This window comes from Anoplopoma fimbria, chromosome 16, assembly GCF_027596085.1.
Source record: "Anoplopoma fimbria isolate UVic2021 breed Golden Eagle Sablefish chromosome 16, Afim_UVic_2022, whole genome shotgun sequence".
Classification (NCBI taxonomy): domain Eukaryota; kingdom Metazoa; phylum Chordata; class Actinopteri; order Perciformes; family Anoplopomatidae; genus Anoplopoma; species Anoplopoma fimbria.
The window spans coordinates 25,538,075-25,553,690 of NC_072464.1; the positions used below are offsets into that span (position 1 = coordinate 25,538,075).

Below are 15,616 nucleotides of genomic sequence, written 5' to 3' on the forward strand. Positions count from 1 at the left end.
TATTCTCCATTCCTCCACACTTGTAAAATTAATTCAAAATAGAATGGATGAAGCCCATCACATGTCATTACAGAAGCCCGGCAATAACAATAAGTTGTACGACACGTACCGATGGGATCCATGGCGACGGTGATGGCTGAGCTCTCGCTGGGTTTGCCAGCTCCTCTGGAGTTAATGGCGGTGATACGATGTTCATACTCCAGGCTCTCTATCAGGCCAGAGGAGCGGTACCTGGTCATGGTGACGGGGTTCTTGTTGATCTTCATCCACCTTTCGGAGCGAGCCTCTTTGCGCTCAATTATGTAGCCTGCAATGGTGGAGCCACCATTGTCCTCGGGTGCTTGCCAGGTCAGGGTCATGCCCTCGTGGGTGACATCAAGCACCTCTGGCCTGCTTGGAGGTCCAGGGATGGCTACACAGGAAAAATAGATGGGCACAAATTAATAAAAGGGATTCACTTAAAATCATACATGAGAGAACACATAGAGGACAGGGGGAGTAAACTTTTGATGAAAGGATAACTCACTCTTAGCACTCTTGCACTCCACCACTTCAGACTGCAGGAAGCTGCCAACACCGAAGCGGTTCATGGCTGCAACGCGGAACACGTACTCGGTTCCCTCGGTAAGTCTGGTGAACTTGAAGCATGGTCGGGTCACCGACTCTGAGATGGTGATCCAGCCTGGCCGGTGGGCATCGCGCTGCTCCACTACGTAGCCGCTGACGTTGGCACCACCATCCTTCTCTGGAGGTTCCCAGCTGATTGTTACTGACACGCCGTCATTCTCCTCGATTTTCACGGGACCGACTGGGAGGCCTGGTTTGTCTGGACGGACACAAGAAGACAGCTGGTCAGAATCTTATTTGCAACACATTTTCATTTTACTTGATTTAGTAAATCATCTATATGGTTACAACAAGCGGGTCTCCAATCTGTAAATTTGCACTTTAACAGAAAGTCTACTTACCAAGAATGATGACCTTGATGACCTCAGTTGCCATGCCGACAGCGTTCTTCACCTCAAGCGAGTAGTTTCCTGTGTCGTTGATGGTGGTCTCGCGGATGACGAGGTGGGTGTATTTTCCATTGCTGTCGATCTTGATGCGGTCCAGGCTGTCCTTCAGTTTGACGCCGCCGAAGAACCAGGAGCAGACCGGTTGCGGCCTGGCCTTGATGGGGATGTTGAGGTCGATGGGTTTGCCGCGGTGCACATTGACGATCTTCTGAGGGATGCTGGTCAAGTCGATCTTGGGCATTACTGGAAGGCACAGGAGGTATGTTATATATTTATTATGTATTGAATGATTTCTGTGGAGCTTTTCTGACATAAATTAGTGTTTGTTTGATGATTTGTGGATTTGTTATTATATCTTCTTACCCTTGATGTCCTGGATGACGACAGGAGTGACGGTGTCCATAGGCTCGCTGGATCCCCTGCTGTTGGTGGCCCGAACCCTGAAAAGGTACTGGTCGTTCTCTGTCAGAGACTGGATGGTGTGCGTGGACACTGAGGCCCTGACCGTTGCCACAACACTCCATCTGTCCGTCCCCACCTTGCAGGCTTCCATGACAAAGCCTGTGAGCCTGCTGCCGCCGTCGTGCAGCGGCTTCAACCAGTGCAGTGTGACGGAGGACTTGGTGACATCGACAACCTGGAGGTCCATAGGTACTGACGGCACCTCACAAACCATCACAGCCTCGGATGTCTCACAAGGCTCGCCAACGCCGTAGATGTTCTCTGGCAGGACTCTGAAGAAGTAGTGTACTCCCTGCTCCAGACCAGTGATCCTGAACAGGGTCTTCCTGCATTCAGTGGTGATAGTCTTGTATGACTTCATGTTGGCGTCACGCTTCTCTATGATGTAGTTGCTGACGTGAGCGCCGCCGTCAATGCTCGGGACGTCCCAGGTGATCACAACAGACTCCTTGGTGTAGTCCTTCACATTCACAGAGCCTGGAGGACCAGGAGTGTCTGCAGGAAGAGAAGATATTGGTGTGTTTTACAAGAAAAAGCCAACTAAAGCTGCAAACTCTGTCCAAAGAAAAGTAAAATATTTTTTCTTCCTTTATGTGCACCTCTTTATACACCGTAATATTTGGTATCTGAGGAGACTTGGGATGACTTACCGTAGACTTTGACCAGAATGGTGGCAGTCTTCTTGCCAGACGGGTTCTCTGCCTCCACATAATATTTTCCGGAGTCGTAGCGATTGATCTTCTCCACCGTCAGTGCAGTGAAGCTATCGGTGGTCTCGATGTAGCCACGGCTCTGCAGCTCCACACCCGTCTTCCTCCAGGCCACCACTGGTGCTGGTCGGCCAGTTACGAATACGACCAGACGCAGGGTTCCTCCGGCACGCAGACACACCGTCTTCTTCAGGTCGTCGGCAAGCTCAAGGTCGGGCATTTCTGAGCAATTGGTAAATAGTGAGGTGAGGGTCCAATAATTATGTAACAAGCTGATATATGACACTGATAAAGGTCCGTCATCATTCCCTTGTTTGGAAAACACAATGCTTTACATGCATTTATTACTAAGTGCTGTAATACTTGACCACAAGAGACTGAAGTGCACCATACCTACATAGGACTAACATTTTTTTGTTTTTTTCCAGGTGAGTTTTAATTTACATAATTTGCTAACAAATAGATGTAGTATATTTGTGTTTTTTGCACATCATTTCACAGATTTATTAAAATAGTCGTTAACACAGGAGTGAAAACGTTTTGTCTTACTAAAGTTTGCTTTCTCAAACTTCTGCCACGATAAATGTGTCAAATCTTCAGTGGTGTGTGGATTAAGGTAATTTATTTTACCCAATTAATAATTTTACCTAATTAGTAATTATTTTCTGACATTAATCTTCACTAACTCACCGATTTTCTCCAGCGGCTCCACCTCAGCGCTAGGTTCACTGAACTCCCCGGTGCCTTTGCTGTTGATGGCAGCTACTCTGAATCTGTACTTCTTGTTGGCTGCAAGGCCGCCGGCAACAAACTCAGTGGTCTTGAGGGCTTTGGCGGTGGCGCGGTACCACTGCTCGACGCCCTCCTCCAGGATCTCCACCACGTAGCCGCTGACGTCCGAGCCGCCATCGTACATGGGCCTGGTCCAGGTCATGCTGATGCTGTGCTTGGTTGTGTCAGTGATACGAGGCGTTGATGGAGGAGCTGGGGTATCTGAGAGTAGACAAGGATAAACAAATGTTGTATATCTACTTGTCCCAACATAAGTCTAAAGAGAATTTAAAATAGATTTTTTATTTCTAAAATCTTTAACCTTTTGCACCTGTTTTTAAAGATAAATGAGTATGAAATCTTACATGTGGGTTCTTTGCAGAGGATGTATGGCGAGGCGTCGCTCGGCTGGCTGTCTCCGGCAGCGTTGACAGCCGTCACCCTGAACTGGTACTCGCTTCCCTCCAGCAGGCCGGTGATCTTCAGACGGGTGTCGTAGATGGTGTAGTTCTTATTCACCCGAGTCCACCTGGTCCAGAGAAGAAACAAAAAGGGTATCATGAGAAAGAGAGATACGCTAAGATGAAATACATGTGTGAAAAATAAAATCTGTCCTTAAAGTTCTTCAGTAGTTGTCCCACCTGGTGCTGCTCATCTCTCGTTTGTCCACTATGTAGGTTTTGATCTCGCTGCCTCCGTCGCTCTCGGGCTTCAGCCACTCGATGACGACATGCTCTTTACCCACGGCGGTAGCTTCCGGAGTGCCTGGCTGGGACGCGAAGGCTGAAGAAGATGTTTGGGACAGGTCAGAGTCACAGGAACAAATATAAATCCTGTTATATGATGCCTAATTCTACACCGGAACAGGAAATTAATGTTTGCATATCGTGGTTTGGCATTAATATGTGAGAATAAAAATAATTTTTGAATCACATAATCAGATATAATTTAAAAACATTGAAACTTTGCTGGATATTATTTTGCTGGATATTGTTTTTTAAAACCTCATAATGTGCAACTTCATTGAGCAGTCAAAATTTTCCACTTGATTTAGTAATTTAAAAAATCCAAGATTAAAAGATCTAATTGAACAAGAATCATCCAAAACATGTCCTCTGTATGCCTGAAACATTAATTGGATTTCAATTTATAATCTCCACTGTGCTGCAGCTTACTGTAAGCATTCCTGGCGATGACTGGTTCGGACTCCAGAGGAACTCCAGGCCCAAACTTGTTGACTCCTCTGACTCTGAAGACGTACTCGTTGTGCTTGATCAGCCTGGAGCTGACGCAGGACAGCTGCTTGCACTCGGTCTCCATGATGACCCAGTTGAGTCTGCTGGTCTCGCGACGCTCCACGATGTAATGGGTGACGGTGTCTCCACCGTCCTCCAGAGGAATCTTCCACGACACCGTGCACTTCTCCTCCGTCACTCTGCTGATGGCGATCTTATCGGCCGGAGCTCCAGGAGTGTCTGAAAGACAGAAAGGGTTACTTTACTAATTGTTTTGTTATTAGAGTTCAAAGTCAATTTATACTTTAGAGCCTCGTGATTACAGTTGAACTAATGTTGTTTCTCCGCTGCTCACCCAGAACTTTAACGCTGACGGCGGCGGTCTTGATTCCGCTGGCGTTCTTGACGGTCAGGATGTATCTGCCTGTGTCGTATCTGTTGCAGCTCTTGATAACCGCCATTGCTCTGGTGGCGGTGTAGGTCAGCGAGTATTTCTCCCCAAGCTCCAAAATCTTGTCGCCCTTCGACCAGTACACTGTAGGCTCGGGTTTACCACCCACAGCGCCGTCCAGGACCAGGTCTGAGCCGGCGTGGACTGTGACGGTCTCACCCACCAGCTTGCTGTCAAGCTCAGCTTTTGGAGGAGCTGCGGTAAAGAAGAGATGATGTGGGGTTCAGAGGGTTAATCTCTAGATTATATTTTATGTGTCACAGAGGAGGAAAGAAGCCTATATGATAAAAACCGTAGTGAGGTTTCAGCTTTTCCATGAGCTCTGAATCTAAACTGACAATGAATAAGAAACATTGTAATGACTTTATAACTATGTAACACTTTAACTCACAGTATTCATCCTTGCATGTGACCGGTCCGATGACCTCTGAGGGTGCACTGTGAACGCCGGTGGCATTCTTAGCAATGACGCGGTACTCGAATGTCTCCCCCTCTCCCAGGTTGGTAACGGTGAAGTAGTTCTCGCTGATGGTGGTGTAGTTGCACTTGAGCCAGCGGTTGTCATCCCACTCATCTGTGCTGTAGACTTTCCTCTCAACCACGTAACCAACGATCTTGCTGCCGCCGTCATTGAACGGCACGGTCCAGCACAAGGACACGGAGGAACGGGTGATGTCCGTCAACTCGGGTTTACCAGGAGGATCTGATCGGGGGAGAAGTTTATTTTAAAACTGTAACTCAGGCTTCATTAAGGTTTAATGAACTGATTTAATAGTTTTAGTGGAGCAAAGACTGATTATCAGATGGATTTACTAACCAATTGTTAGGGCCTTGGTCGACCAAATAGTTTTGTAGATTAGTTATCATGGTGTTATAAGTACACGTATTCAAGACATGAATGTTTCCCTCACCAACAGGATTGAGCGCCACCACTGGTCTGGAAGCCTCGCTGGCCTTGCTGAATCCGGAGATGTTCATGGCGTACACCCTGAACTGGTACTCAAGGCCCTCGATGAGGCTGGTCACCTTGTAATGGCACTCCGGGCAGGGCAGCTTGTTCTCCCTCACCCACAGGATGGTGTTTCTCTCCTTCTTCTCGATCCAGTAGCCCGTCACCTTGCTGCCACCGTCGTCATAAGGCAAGTCCCATTTGATGCTGATGGCGTTAGCGGACACAGATACCACATCTGGACGAGTTGGAGGACTCGGAGCAACTGTGGAAAAGAAGTGGAAGTGAGTGAGAATAGGGAATCTTACATTTTAAATACATTTGTAAATGTAATCTGAATGGAACTTACCAAATGGATGCTCAATCACAACAGAAGCAGACTCAGTGGACTTGCTGACTCCAAACTTGTTCTCGGCACAGACTCTGAAGGTGTACTCCATATACTTGGTTAGGTGAGTCACTTTGATGGTGGTTCTCTTTACACTGGAGTTAACTACTTGCCAAGAGGCAGAGCCGGACTCTCGTTTTTCCACGATGTAGTTGGTGATGTCAGTGCCGCCATCGTCAGCTGGCTCGGACCAGGCCAGGTTGCAGGACTCTGAGGAGACTCCAGAAATTTCCACAGGGCCCGTGGGTGGAGTTGGTCTACCAACAACAGCCACGGTCACAGTGAATGTCTTCACACCTGCAGCATTCTCCAGGGTCAGGTAGTACTTGCCGCTGTCGCTTCTCTTGCTGTCTTTTACCACCAAAGTGGTGCTCTCCTTTGTGGTTTTGATTAAGACTCTGTCAGTCTCCTTCAGCTTCATCTCCTCCAGCTTCCAGGTGACCTTTGGTGCAGGCCTGCCGCTAATGGGGATATCAATTGTGAAAGTGTTGGAGATCTTGCAGGTGATGAGCTGGTTGGTGATGCTGCTGAGGTCAGCAGTTGGTTCGATGCAAGGCTCTTTAATGACCACAGAGCTGAAGGTGCCCTGAGGCTCACTGATTCCAGCATCGTTCTTGGCCTTGACTCTGAAGTCATACTCTGTGTTCTGAATCAGACCCTCCAACAGCATCTTCTGGGATTTGGTCTCTCCACCAACAACCCAGCGGTCGGTGCCTTTAGCTCTTAATTCAACGATGTAGCCTCTGATGCGGCTGCCTCCGTCATGCTCGGGCTTCAGCCACACCAGGGAGGCTGTGGAGTTTGTGGTGTCAACAACATCCAGTCTCTTGGGTGGTGCAGGTTCCTCTGTGGCAATGATGGGCTCTGTCATCTCGTGAGGTTCTCCCTGGCCATACTGGTTTACAGCAATCACCCTGAACAGATATGGCACACCAATATCCAGACCAGTCACCCTAATCATCTGGCGAGAGCACTTGGTGCTGACTTCCTGCCAGGCAAGGCGGCTGGCCTCGCGCTTATCAACAATGTAGTGGTGGATTCGGGCTCCACCGTCATTGGTGGGGGCATCCCACATAACAGTCAAGGCTCCGCGGATAACGTCTTTAAAGCTGATAGCTCCCGGAGGTCCAGGTGTGTCCAGCACTTTGATAGTGAATGTGATGGACTTGCGCCCACTGTTGTTCTCCAGGGACAGGACGTATTTGCCAGCTTCGTACCTAGTGCAACCCTCGATGGTTAGAGTAGAGGAGGAATCTGTGGTATTTATATCACCCATGACGGGCAGCTCACCATCTATCTTAGACCAGGTGGCAAGAGGAGCTGGTTTGCCGCGGAAAGCAATTTGAAGAATGACAGTGCCACCGTTCTTCACGATGTGAGTCTGCTTGAAGTTGGCATCAATGTCAATCTCAGGAGATGTAAGTCTGTCCAGAGTCTGAACAGCACTCGCCAGCACTGAGGCGTCGCCCTCTCCGGATCCGTTCACAGCACTGACCCGGAACTTGTAGAGCTCTCCAGGCACCAATCCCTTGGAAGTGTATCTGGTGTCGATGCAAAGCTGGTTATTGACTCTGTGCCACTCCTCCAGACTGGCCTTGCACATGTCGATATTGTAGCCAATGATTTCCAAGCCACCATCGAAGACTGGCTTGGTCCACTCCAGGGTGACAGAGGACTTGGTGGAGTCAGTGACCTGATCGACAAGAAAAAAAGCATAGTTTATGGTAAAATTTCTAATTTTGATTTTTCTTGGTTGATTTTTCTCTACATTCTGTTTCCTACATTAAAGTTCTTTAGGTTTCTTCTGTACTAAAATAGGATTATTTTTTTGCTGATTTCATAGTAATATTGATGAACTAAAATAGCTTTCTGATAACTGATATATCTGACAATATATAGTATATGTATTTGGCGTTTGTTTATTGTGAGATTGACCTCAACGCCTTTAAATGAATGGTTCTTCACAGTGTTCCTGCAACCCTACCTTAATTAATGTGGGGGCACTTGGAGCACTGGTTGGTTCCTTGCATTTGAAGAGCCTGGAAGTACTGCTGGCAGGTCCCATTCCAGCACCATTTTCAGCCATGACGCGGAACTCGTACTCGTTGCCCTCGGTGAGGTTGATGACACGGTGTCTTAGCTCAGTGATGGGCCTCTTGGAGGACACTTTCACCCAGCGCAGGCTCTTCTTCTCTCTCCTCTCCAGGATGTAGTGTTTGATCTCATTACCTCCATCGGTCCTCGGCCTGGTCCAGCACACAGTGATGCTGTTTCCAGTCACATGGGTGGCATCTGGGGTACCAGGGGCATCAGGTACAGCTGAGGAGAGGAGCAGAATACAAGTCAAATTAAAGAGGTCAAGTTTTGATTGAAAAGGCAGTTTGTTTCTCTTTTGCATTCAAGTGCAATCTTGTAAGATTTGGTCAATATTTCAGACAGAAAATACCGATGAGTGACTTTACTCACTGTATTGCATCTGTGCAATGATGGGATCAGAGTCCAGTGGTTTGCCAACACCAAACTTGTTGACAGCAGAGATTCTGAACTGGTATTCATTGCCCTTGATGAGGTTGGCAGCATTGTAAGAACAGGCTTCGCATTTGGAAGTAACCAAGGCCCAGGAGATCCTGGATGTCTCCCTCTTCTCCACCACATATTGGGTAATGGCAGCACAGCCGTCGTTTTCTGGCGGGTTCCACCACACGGTGCACTTCTCAGCTGTGATACCGGTGAAACGGATCGGACCATCAACAGGTCCGGGGGTGTCTGAAGGGAAACAGAAGGTAGAGGATTTACTTAAAAATGTGGTCATGACTAGGTTTGTGTTGTTCAATGGCAGATATTCTGCAGAGTTTACCAACCTTGTACTCTGACGTTGACATCAGCTTTCCTGGTACCCGAGTTGTTCTTGGCCTCTATGGTGTAGATGCCACGGTGGTCCCTGTCAGCATCACGAACAAAAAGACTGCTGGTGCCAATGCCGGTGGTAATCTCGATGTCATACATGGTCCTCTTGTCAATCTCTTTGCCATCCTTATACCAGACAACCTGGGGGACGGGACGTCCAGTGATGCTGCAGTTGAGCTTAATGTTCTCGCCAGCCTTCAGCGTGAGCACCTGGTCTGGAGACCACTCGATCTCAGGAGAAACTGGAGATGCAAAGGGATCGAACAAATGATGTGAGAAACCTACCATTTAGGTTCATTTTCCATAAATCTTTTTCGATTTGAAAATACTTACTGCTCTCATCCTTAGTCATTATGTATCCAGAGGAGTTAGATGGCGGACTGACTGTGCCCACAGCATTCCTGGCAATGACTCTGAACTCAAATCTGTCTCCAGCGGACAGGCCAGTCACAGTGAACTGGGTCTCGCAGATATCAATGAAGTTGCATCTCAGCCATTTGCCTCTGCCTTGGCGCCTCTCGACACTGTAGGCAACAATTTTGCTGCCACCGTCCTTCTTGGGGATGTCCCACCGCAGGGTGACTGAGTCTCTGGTTACATCAATGCAGACAGGGTTGCCAGGTGGATCTAATTGAGAAGAGAAAGAAGCGATTTATCCATAGTGCTGAATCCTGAAGTAATACAGAGGCAAACAGGATCCTGATCAACTTTTGATCAACTTCACGTGTTTGTTAAACACGCCCTTGACCTATTTCTCTACTTGATAAACAAAGACAAAACTGATATCCATCTTCTTAGCTAAATAAAGATGATTTCCCAAAATGTTTGACTGCTTCCATAACTACAAAGCTTTTCCTCAACACAGAAAGATGTAGTCTTTAGCATGTACTTACCAACAGGGGAGATAGCGAGCGCATGTTTGCTCTGTTCACTAACAGGGCTGAGTCCGGCGTTATTCTCAGCGTAGACTCTGTAGGAGTACTCCAGGCCCTCCATGAGACCAATGATCCTGTACTCATTGTTGGAGATGATGATGGAGTTCACTTTCTGCCACAAGAGGCTGTTCCTGTCCTTCTTTTCAACATGATAGCCCAGAATGGGGGAACCTCCATCGAAGCCTGGGGCCTCCCACCTGATGGTCATACCATCACTGGTGACGTTGAAGGCCACTGGCTTTGCTGGTGGCCCTGGAGGTTTGTACTGGTGCTGGGCAACAATGTCTGAGGAGCTGAGTGATTCACTGACTCCATACTTGTTCTCTGCACGGACTCTGAACTGGTACTGAGTTCCCTTTACAAGGTTGGGAATCTTGAAGGAGGCCCTGACAACACTGGAGCAGACCATCTTCCAGTTGGACTGAGAAGTCTCACGTTTCTCCACGCTGTAGCAGGTGATCTCACCACCTCCGTCATCCTTCGGCTCATCCCAGGAAATTATGATACTCTGGGCTTTAATTTCATCAAAGCGGATGGGTCCAACAGGCACTGAAGGGGGACCCATAGTGATCACATTGATATCAAAGTAGTTCTTTATGACTCTGTTGTCCAGAACCAAGGTGTACTGGCCGGCATTCTCCTTCTTGGCTCCTCTGACTGTGACTGCGGTCTTGTTGTCAGTAGTCCTGAAGCGAATCTTATCACTTTCCTTCAAAGGCAAGTTATCCTTTAGCCAGCTGATGGCAGGTCTTGGTTTACCCTTGAAGGGCAACTCGATGTGGATGTTCTGACCGATACGAACAGCAAGATCGCCATTGGGGTAGTCACTGAGACTGGCCTCGGGTGGAATGATGAAGTCCTTCACCGTGATATCACCAATCATGGAGAAGTCACTGTTGCCCTTTTCATTCTTGGCAAACACTCTGAAGTCCATGACAGCGTTCTCCTTAAGTCCCGTCACCTCACAGCTCAAGCGCTTGCATGTCGCTCCCAAAGTCCAGGTGGGATCCTCTGCGGTTCTCTTCTCAATGATGTATTCAGTGATGTGGCTGCCGCCATCATGGTCAGGTCTAGTCCACTGCAGGGTAACAGAGTTCTTTGTAGAGTCCGCCATCACCAGGTTCTTTACAGCTCCAGGAGTCTCCGTGGCTCTCACAGGTTCAGAGGTTTCGCAGGTGTCGCCCACACCATACTCATTTTCAGCAGACACACGGAAGAAGTAAGCTACATTCTCCTCCAGGCCTGTCACCTTGTAAGTTGTGTTCGCACACTCGGCATTGATCACCTGGTAAGCCTTCATGGTGGAGGTCTTCTTCTCCACAATGTAATGAGTGACAGGGGAACCGCCTTCAATGAGAGGAGCCTCCCAGCTGAGGGTCAGCTTTCCTCTTGTCACGTTCTTGACCATCAGTTTCTGGCAGGTGGCTGGACTGTCCAGAACCTTCAGGGAAACTGTGATTATCTTGGGTTCTCCCACGCCATTCTCAATCTCCAGCAGGTACTTGCCGCGGTCATCGCGGGTGACCTTTGGGATGAGGAGTGTGGTGGCTCGCTCAGTGCTGGTGATGGTGTAGCAGTTGTCACCAGCGATGTTGCGGTCGCCGCGGCGCCATGTCACATTGGGGGTGGGGCGTCCCTTCAGGGGGATAAACACTTCCACATCACGGCCGGCCCTGGCTGTGTACTGGGTCTTCATGGGAACGTCCAAGTCCAAATCAGCCTCCTCTGTTGGAGAAAAATGTACAGAGCATGAATTAGGTTTCATCAATAATGACATAATTATACGCCATCGGAAATAATATGTTTGCTCAGTATTGCAATCAATAGCAATGATTAGAAGCCATAAAAACGATAGGAAGTATTCATGCTAATTATCAATATTTTTTATCTCGGTAAAATAAAACGAAAATGAAAGATTTATGTTCTGTGTCAATACCATGAGGGATTGTTATGAATACGAACCCAAAATATCTTTGGCTTGCACAGGCTGGTACATTTTGATGTCTTCTCCTTTGCCCTTGCAGTTGACAGCAGAGACTCTGAAGAAGTAGTAGGTTCCTGGTTTGAGGTGAGACACCACATACTCACAGGTCTTGACCTGTGGGTTGATGGTCACCCATTCTCTTTCCTCTGTGTTCATTTGTTCCAGAATGTAGTGTGTGACTTCACTGCCGCCATCATAGACGGGCTTCTCCCAGCCGAGGGTGATGGAGGTCTTTGTGGAGTCGACCACACGCAGCTTGGATGGCTCACCAGGCAGATCTGGAGAAAACAAAGGGTACAAATGTTATCAGCTGCTCTATGTGAAGATACAAATCGTAAGAAGAAATTCCTATAAGGCTGGCATGGCGATGTTAAGTGATAAGTAAAAGCATACCGATGGGGTCATAGGCCTTGTAGAGGTCAGAAGCCTCAGAGTAGTTTCCTGCTCCAGCCTTGTTGACAGCACAAACTCTGTACTGGTACTCGTTGTTCTCCGACAGGTTGGTGACTTTCTGCCTGGTGTCTCTGATGGTGCCCTTCACCACCTGGCCAACAAAAAAGGATGTTATGATGCCTGCACATGCTAGTTATCAGTTTGGCTTCTTTTTACCTTAGAACAAAATCTGTAAAGATCAGGACAGCAAACAAACCTTGAACCACTGAAGACTCTTCTTCTCCCTCTTCTCCAGGTAGTAGCCATCGATGTCGCTGCCTCCATCCAACGCCGGTCTTTCCCAGATCACTGTCATGGTGGACTTGGTGATCATAGTCACTTTAGGCTTGGATGGCTCGCTAGGAGCAACTGTAGGAAAGCAAAATGATCAGGTTAGATGAAACATAATAGTTCCCATTGTTGAAAAAAATCTTTCATGGTCCATCTGTATTTCAGTAATATGAAATAAAACATTAAAGTGTTTTTTCAAATAAACTAATCAACTTTGGATTTAACATTAGTTGAGCTGAGTTATAGTAAGTTTATTTGTTTGCTTACCAAATGAGTTCTTTGCGATTATAGGTTCAGACTCCAGTGGGTCTCCAATGCCATACTTGTTGACTCCACGGACTCTGAAGATGTACTCATTGCCTTGGATGAGTCTGGGCACGTTAACAATGCAGTCGACCAACTTCTCAGAGATAATGGACCACATGACCCTGCTGGTCTCCCTCTTTTCCACAATATAATGCGTTACCATGGCACCGCCCTCGTCAGCAGGCGGGGACCACATGATGGTGATGTTGTCGGCCGTCACCTTCTTAAACTGAATCTCTCCAGCAGGGGGGCCTGGCTTGTCTGGGAACGGGGAGCACATATTCATGCACGTCAAAAACTGTACTGTATATAAGTAAAATATCATGGAAGGCAACATTACTGTCATAAATACAGTTTAAATAATATCTGATTACCTTGAATGAGCAGCCTGACAATGCCACTTGCAGTTCCCAGGGAGTTCTTCACCTTGACCTCATATAGTCCAGAGTTAAGACGAGTGGTGTCCTTCAGGAACACACAGGTAGACTCGAATGTGTGTTTGAAAGAGAGCTGGGCAGAAGGCTCAAGCTCTCTGCCATCCTTAAACCACTCGATAGTGGGAGCAGGTTTGGCTGTGATATTAAACTTGAGGTGCACATTAGATTCAGCCATGTGCTTGACCTCGCTGAAGTACTCTTGAGGTATTTCAATCTCTGGGGCACCTGGATGATAAACCAAACAAACAGTGTTCAAATTCTGATGGATGTATGCATCACACATAATAGAACGTGATAGAAAAAGAGAGTAGCAAAGATTTTTGATATTTCCAAAATTTGATGTCCAATTTCACAAATAAATACGCCATGGAGTGTCAAAATGTGACTTGTTAATTCTCTGAGGAGAGCCAATGCACTAAATTTTATGGCAATAAAATACTGAAAAACAAAACAAAAGAGACGTACCGTAGGTGTCCACACATGTGGCTGGTCCAGCGGTCATGGATGGGTTGCTTACTGAGCCAACGGCATTCTTGGCCATTACTCTAAACTCGTAGGTCTCGTCCTGGGTTAGGCCAGTCACAGCGTAGCGGGTTTCTGAGACATTAGTGAGGTTTGTCTTGGTCCACCTGGCACCAACGCCCTCTCTCTTCTCAATAATGTAACCTGTGATTGGGGATCCGCCATCGTAGTTGGGCCTCTGCCAGACCAGGCTAATGGAGTTCTTGGTGATGTCATTTATACGAACATTGGTGGGTGGCTCTGCAGGAACAATGAGAACTCATTATAAGACAACTGCTGCTAAGAAGTAAAATCAGATATTCTCTTCTGCTATAGAGATGCTTTCACATTCCACTCACCACAGGCATCAATAGCCAGCACTGCATCCGAAATGTTGCTGAAGGCACTGATTCCAGCAGCGTTCTCCGCTGCTACCTTGAACTCGTAAATAAGTCCAGCATTGATGTTTGTGACCTTGAAGTGTGTTGCACGGATCACCATTTTGTTGACTCTCTGCCAAAGGATGCTGTTCCTGTCTTTCATCTGGAGATGGTAGCCAAACACATGGCTGCCGCCATCTGACTTAGGCTCCTTCCAGGCTACAGTGATCGTCTCCCTGGTAACACCAGTGATCTCAGGAGTTGATGGAGCTTCAGGAATAGCTGGGGGTAAGAGTCAGAGTTGAGGAGTTTTAACATGTTCATCATGAAAACAATTATAAAAAAATGGATAATGTGAAAATAAAGAAAACAAAAGATCACTTACTGTAAGGAAGGCTAACAGTGACAGTTGGCGAGTCAATGTGCTCGCTGATTCCATATCTGTTCTCAGCCCTGATTCTGAACTGGTACTCCAGGCCAGTGGTTAGCTTCATGATCTTCATGGTGCAGCGGGCCACAGCAGAAGAGACATCCATCCAGTTGGCTGTGGTTGTCTCTCTCTTCTGGATGATGTAGTTGGTGATGGCACTGCCGCCTTCATATACCGGTGGGAGCCAATTCAGGGTCACGCTGTCCTCAGTGACGTCAGACAGCTCCACAGGTCCAACTGGAGCACTGGGGCGGTCCAGAACCATTATATTAATAAAGGTTTTGGTGGTTCCACTTGAGTTGGAGGCAGTGATATTGTAGCGTCCTGAGTCTCCAGCAATGCTCTCACGCAAAATGATTTTGATGCTGTCAGGGGTGACTTCAGAGTTAAACCTCATTGTTGACTTCAGCAGCACGTTATCCTTCGACAGGGAGACTTTAGGCAAAGGCCGGCCTGTCAGTGGGATCTCACACTTGAGGTTGGAGCCGGCTCTAACATACACTGTGTTATGGGGGAAGTCCTTCATGATGATATCAGGAGATTCTGGAGAAACCACGTAACAAAGACAGTTATAGCAAGGGGAAACTGAGAGGAATATTGTTTAATTTGACTTGGTTATTCTCTGGTTCTATGCAATAATTACAAGTTATGGATGTTGTTTTATTCTGTAATCACATTGTTGAATCTGATCAGTCTGATCTGTAACTTACCGAGCTGGTCTTTGACCGCCACAGGGGTGAGCATTTCTTTAATATCACTGAAGCCAGCGTGGTTCTCAGCTCTGACTCTGAAGAAGTACTCAGCATTCTCCCTCAGACCAGACACTGTGAGGTGGATGGACTTGGTCACACCACACTTAACCCACTTCTCCTGGCCTTTTTCCAGAGCTTCCACCAGGTATCCAGTAATTCTGCTGCCTCCGTCTTGTTCTGGTTTGGCCCAGACCAGGGACACACTCTCCTTGGTAACATCAGTCACACCCAGCTTTGGTGGTGGGCTTGGTTTTTCTGGAGAAAAAGGATATAATATGT

General features: G+C 47.4%; 1 protein-coding gene across 1 annotated transcript in view; it reads right to left on the reverse strand.

Annotated features, from left to right (window-relative positions):
• Positions 1-15,616, reverse strand: part of ttn.2 (titin, tandem duplicate 2) — a 201,248-nt gene that overhangs the window by 12,335 nt on the left and 173,297 nt on the right. The window contains 27 exon segments of the mRNA XM_054614804.1: positions 110-412; positions 527-826; positions 969-1,259; positions 1,380-1,973; positions 2,129-2,410; positions 2,879-3,181; positions 3,325-3,488; positions 3,601-3,742; positions 4,135-4,434; positions 4,550-4,840; positions 5,037-5,348; positions 5,557-5,859; positions 5,944-7,675; positions 7,967-8,301; positions 8,449-8,748; positions 8,844-9,131; positions 9,223-9,516; positions 9,783-11,549; positions 11,787-12,086; positions 12,202-12,352; positions 12,458-12,609; positions 12,799-13,098; positions 13,212-13,499; positions 13,740-14,036; positions 14,135-14,437; positions 14,541-15,128; positions 15,296-15,592. Of these exon segments, the coding sequence (XP_054470779.1) occupies positions 110-412; positions 527-826; positions 969-1,259; positions 1,380-1,973; positions 2,129-2,410; positions 2,879-3,181; positions 3,325-3,488; positions 3,601-3,742; positions 4,135-4,434; positions 4,550-4,840; positions 5,037-5,348; positions 5,557-5,859; positions 5,944-7,675; positions 7,967-8,301; positions 8,449-8,748; positions 8,844-9,131; positions 9,223-9,516; positions 9,783-11,549; positions 11,787-12,086; positions 12,202-12,352; positions 12,458-12,609; positions 12,799-13,098; positions 13,212-13,499; positions 13,740-14,036; positions 14,135-14,437; positions 14,541-15,128; positions 15,296-15,592 (10,977 nt within the window).